At 41.5% G+C, this 4423-nt stretch overlaps 1 protein-coding gene across 1 annotated transcript; it reads left to right on the top strand.

Moving 5' to 3' along the window:
• Positions 1-144: 144 nt before the first annotated feature.
• LOC104953191 (serine/threonine-protein kinase ATR-like) lies at positions 145-4373 on the top strand (the record flags this gene model as incomplete). Its single annotated transcript, XM_010780108.1, has 6 exons — positions 145-343; positions 1161-1320; positions 1572-1751; positions 2898-3040; positions 3156-3253; positions 4144-4373. Coding segments are annotated over exons 1-6 (978 nt in total), but the record flags the coding sequence as incomplete, so codon positions are not given.
• Between the last annotated feature and the right edge of the window lie 50 nt (positions 4374-4423).

Raw genomic sequence — 4423 nt, 5'->3', positions numbered from 1 at the left:
GAAGTTTAGTCAGTACTTCTACTTTTTAAACACGAGTATCTGTACTTCTACTTGAGTAAAGGATGTGTTTACTTTTGCCATCTCTGATGATTCCTGGTTGGCAATTGTAACGGTGTGTGTGTGTGTGTGTGTGTGTGTGTGTGTGTGTGTGCGTGTGCGTGTGTGTCAGGCTTCACATGCTCAGCGAGTTGGAGCACAGCTTCACGGAGCTGCAGAGCTCCGCCCCCAGCCTCAGCCAGCTGCCGCCTCACTTCACTGACCGCCTGGAGATGACCCAGAACTCCTTCAGGGCCAAGGAGCCGATCCTGGCCCTGCGCCGCGCCCTGCTCAGCCTGGGGCCGCAGTAAGGACGTAGAAACATTTGTGTCAATATGTCGCTTTACATTCATTGCACAGCAAGGGTGTCAAACTCAATTCCATCGCGGTCCACATTACCATTATGGTTGGACTCAAAGGGCCGGTTGTAACTTCAAGACTATAAAGAAATCGTAAATATATATAATGTAATGTATTAAATTACATTATTGCCTCTGCATTGGATTATTATCGGATAGGGTAATAACTTCATAACTAACTATGTCTGAAAGCAGAAGTCCAGGGAAAATAATTGTAAGTCTCTTCAGTGCCATGTCTCAAAATGAGATGCATTGTGGGACATGTAGTTTATGGGCAACGTGCTTTTGTAAAGCGGCATGTAACCGTATAATAAACGTATTATATTCTTTGCAAGCTCTTGCGGGCCACATAAAAGTAGGTTGCGGGCCGGATTTGGCCCACAGGCCTTGAGTTTGACACCCCTGTACAGTATGAGCAGGTCCACCTTTCTCTGAGCTATTGCTCTTTTCGCATTTACCACAACTTTTTATGTTGACCAATGTTTTAATAATGTGGCTCTTCACCTGTAACTTCTCAGCAGTATTTCTTCGTAAATATTTGTTTAAACAGAATAACTTATAAACATTAGAGTGCCTTGAAATCGGGGACAGTGCAAATCTCATCTCCCTGTTGTGCATTATTTCAAGTGCCTGTGACTTTATAGTATACCGTTCAAGCTATCAAAGAGCCAATAAAAGCTATGCAATGTTAATCCAAAAGAAATCTGTGTAAATGATTCAAGTCAAGGCCACATCATAAATCAGTCCCTCTTGTCTGCTTCAAAGGTCCAGGAGCAAGGAGCTGGTGGGGGAGTGCTGGCTGCAAAGTGCCCGCGTGGCCAGGAAGGCGGGACATCACCAGACGGCCTTCAACGCTCTCCTGAACGCAGAGAACACACACCTGGCCGAGCTGGTGACCGAGAAGGCCAAGTGGCTTTGGTCCAAGGTTTGAATAACTTTAAAGGTCACCTATTATTATTATTATTATTAAACATGTGTCCCCTCTGTGTAAAGAGATGATCAAGCAGTTTGTTATCCAGCCTAGTGTGAATAGTTATTCCATCTCCTTGTGTTAATACAAAGTGTCAGCACCTCTTGTGTAAAGCTGACTGTTTTTCACACCTTCTATCCTACTGAAACTCACACATAAATACACAAAATATCACTTATAAAACGTCTGCATTAATGTGTCGTCAGGGCGATGTACACGAGGCGCTGATCGTGCTGCAGAAAGGTGTGACCCAGTGTTTCCCTGACGACCAGCCGCTGACGGACCCCCGCAGCCTGCAGACTAAAAGCAGGGCCATGCTGCTGGTGGGACGCTTCATGGAGGAGACGGCCAACTTCGAGTCCAACGCCATCATGAAGGCATACAAGGTAACGGGCGTGATGCGATATGAATAGAGAAGTCAAAGTCAACTGTATTGTCAATCTTTCAGTTTGTGTGTACAGACAGAGAGATCGGAATAACGTTTCCCACAATCCCGAATATAAAACAAATGTATATATAAATACGTGTGCAAATATGTATATATATATATATATACACTAGGGATGTCCCGATCACCTTTTTTTGCTCCCGATCCGATTCCGATCATTTGATTTTGACAATTTGCCGATACCGATTTTTCCCGATCCGATCTTTATGCAATGCATTAAGAGGGAAAAAAGCATTCAAGTTGTCCCTTAAGGTTATTTAAAAAAAAAAAAGAAGTATTTATTAAAAAAAATAAAAAAATCCCGATCCCCGATTTTTTTCTCCCGATTCCGATCTTTTGAAAATCACGTGATTGGCTCCGATCCCCGATCACGTGATTTTCAAAANTCGGGAGAAAAAAATCGGGGATCGGGATTTTTTTTGATCGGGACATCTCTAATATACACACAGTCAAAGACACATTTTTACCTAAAAATATTGACCTAAATAAAAACACAACAATCAATATATACAAATAACAGTCACTTCAATATTTGAGAATGTACATTAGTGCAACATTGTCCATAGAACTAACCACTGTGCAGGAAGTCATAGGCTTCGATTACACCCTAACGATGAGATGCAGGTTACAACCTGTAAGACACTGCAGAGGCACTCATGCACAAATGATACTGTTACATGTTATGAAAAATAAACCCCACACATGTCCTGTTGCAGCTACTCAATTGTAAGGATTTGCTGCCTTTCTTTGCCTTTTCTGATAATAAATAAAATGTCTTCAAGGCCCTTAGAAAATTGTGATGGGTGTTTATTTTTACATTTTTTGGACATTTTTTAGCCCAGGCAATGAACTGAATAATAAAGAAAATGGTTTTCAAAAGAAGGCAATAACTAATTACTGTAGTTGCAAGAAAAGAGCCAAAGACAGCTTAATATTAACCAAGAAGCATGCATAAGAAATATTAGAGATAAAATAATTACACAATTTACAAAATAAAGCAGTTCTGAGAGATATAGCAGCCAGGTTATATATTAAACAGCTATTAACGGGATATAAAAATATTACATACTGTTGTGTTTCTTAGGATGTGACCAACCTCCTGCCTGAGTGGGAGGATGGAAACTTCTACTTGGCCAAGTACTACGACAAAGTGATGCCAATGGTGACTGATAATAAGCTGGAGAAACAGGGGAACCTCATCAGATACATTGTGACTTACTTTGGAAAGTAAGTTATTGTTCTCACTGCTGAGACCCAGTCCTTAAGAAAATACTATTACACCTGGCTTTCACCAAAAGCTCATTCATTTTGTGAATTTGAATCTGTGTTGTTTCCCTCGCAGAGCCTTGCAGTTTGGAAACCAGTACATCTACCAGGCCATGCCTCGCATGCTTTCTCTCTGGCTGGATTTTGGAGCCAAAGTGTGTGAGTGTGAGAAAGGTGGGTGTCCAGAAGCTACTGTAAAAGTAAAATAAAGATACACACAGGGCAATGGCTGCTCCCAGTGTCTGGCTGATTCACTAGATGTTCCAACACAGTCAACATGTATTTAAAATGTACAATGAAAAGCAGTAGTAAGCAGAGATGGCAAAAGTACACACATCCTTTACTCAAGTAGAAGTACAGATACTCGTGTTTAAAAAGACTCTGGTAAAAGTAGAAGTACTGACTAAACTTCTTCACTCAAGTAAAAGTAAAAAGGGCTTTGAAATGTACTTCAGTAAAAAGTACCCATAACTAGCAGCTGTTTTAAAGAGTACCTGACCTCCCTTTATATTAATAGAACAATAATGTCATTGTTAGCTAATGAATGTTTCCATGCTGAACAACGGCAACATGACAACGTTTTCATTGGTCCCTCTTCTTTAGAGAAGACCAGGAAATGATGGATACACGGATCGTGTTCAAATCAATAGGCACGCAATGACTCTAAATAATAATGATCACGCCACCAAACACACATTCAAACTAAAGGAACCAGCCTGTTTGGAAAATGTGAGAAGTAGAAAGTACAGTTGTTTGTGTTCAACATGTAAGAAGTCGTCAGAATAATAAGTAGTGGAGTAAAGTACTGATACCAGAAAAATGTACTTAAGTACAGTAACGAAGTATTTGTCCTTCACTACTTCCCACCTTTGGTATTAAGCAGTAGTAAGAAATGCAATTATATAGTTGTATATATTCTCAATCAAGAACTAATCTGAATCTTCTTCAAACGATTAATTGTGAAGCATGTTTCTGTGTTTGTTATGTGTTTTATTTGACCTGTATTTAATTCATAAAAAGATGTGAGCCTATGTAAATGGTGTCCACTCTTCCCTCCACCCCAGCTGGCCGGGCGGACAGGCAGATGCGACAGGAGCTGGGCAAAATCAACGCTGCGGTGAGCGAGCACTGCGACAACTTAGCGCCCTACCAGTTCCTGACGGCCTTCTCCCAGCTCATCTCCAGGGTCTGCCACTCCAGCGACGAGGTCTTCACCGTCCTCATGACCATCGTGGCCAAAGTCTTCCTGAAGTACCCCCAACAGGCCATGTGGCTGATGACTGCTGTCTCCAAGGTGTGTGTGTGTGTGTGTGTGTGTGTGTGTGTGTGTGTGTGTGTGTGTGT

This window comes from Notothenia coriiceps, unplaced genomic scaffold, assembly GCF_000735185.1.
Source record: "Notothenia coriiceps isolate Sejong01 unplaced genomic scaffold, NC01 NC01_scaffold00021288, whole genome shotgun sequence".
Lineage (NCBI taxonomy): Eukaryota > Metazoa > Chordata > Actinopteri > Perciformes > Nototheniidae > Notothenia > Notothenia coriiceps.
Note: the sequence above shows the minus strand (reverse complement) of the source record. Positions and strands in the feature narration are given on the sequence as shown.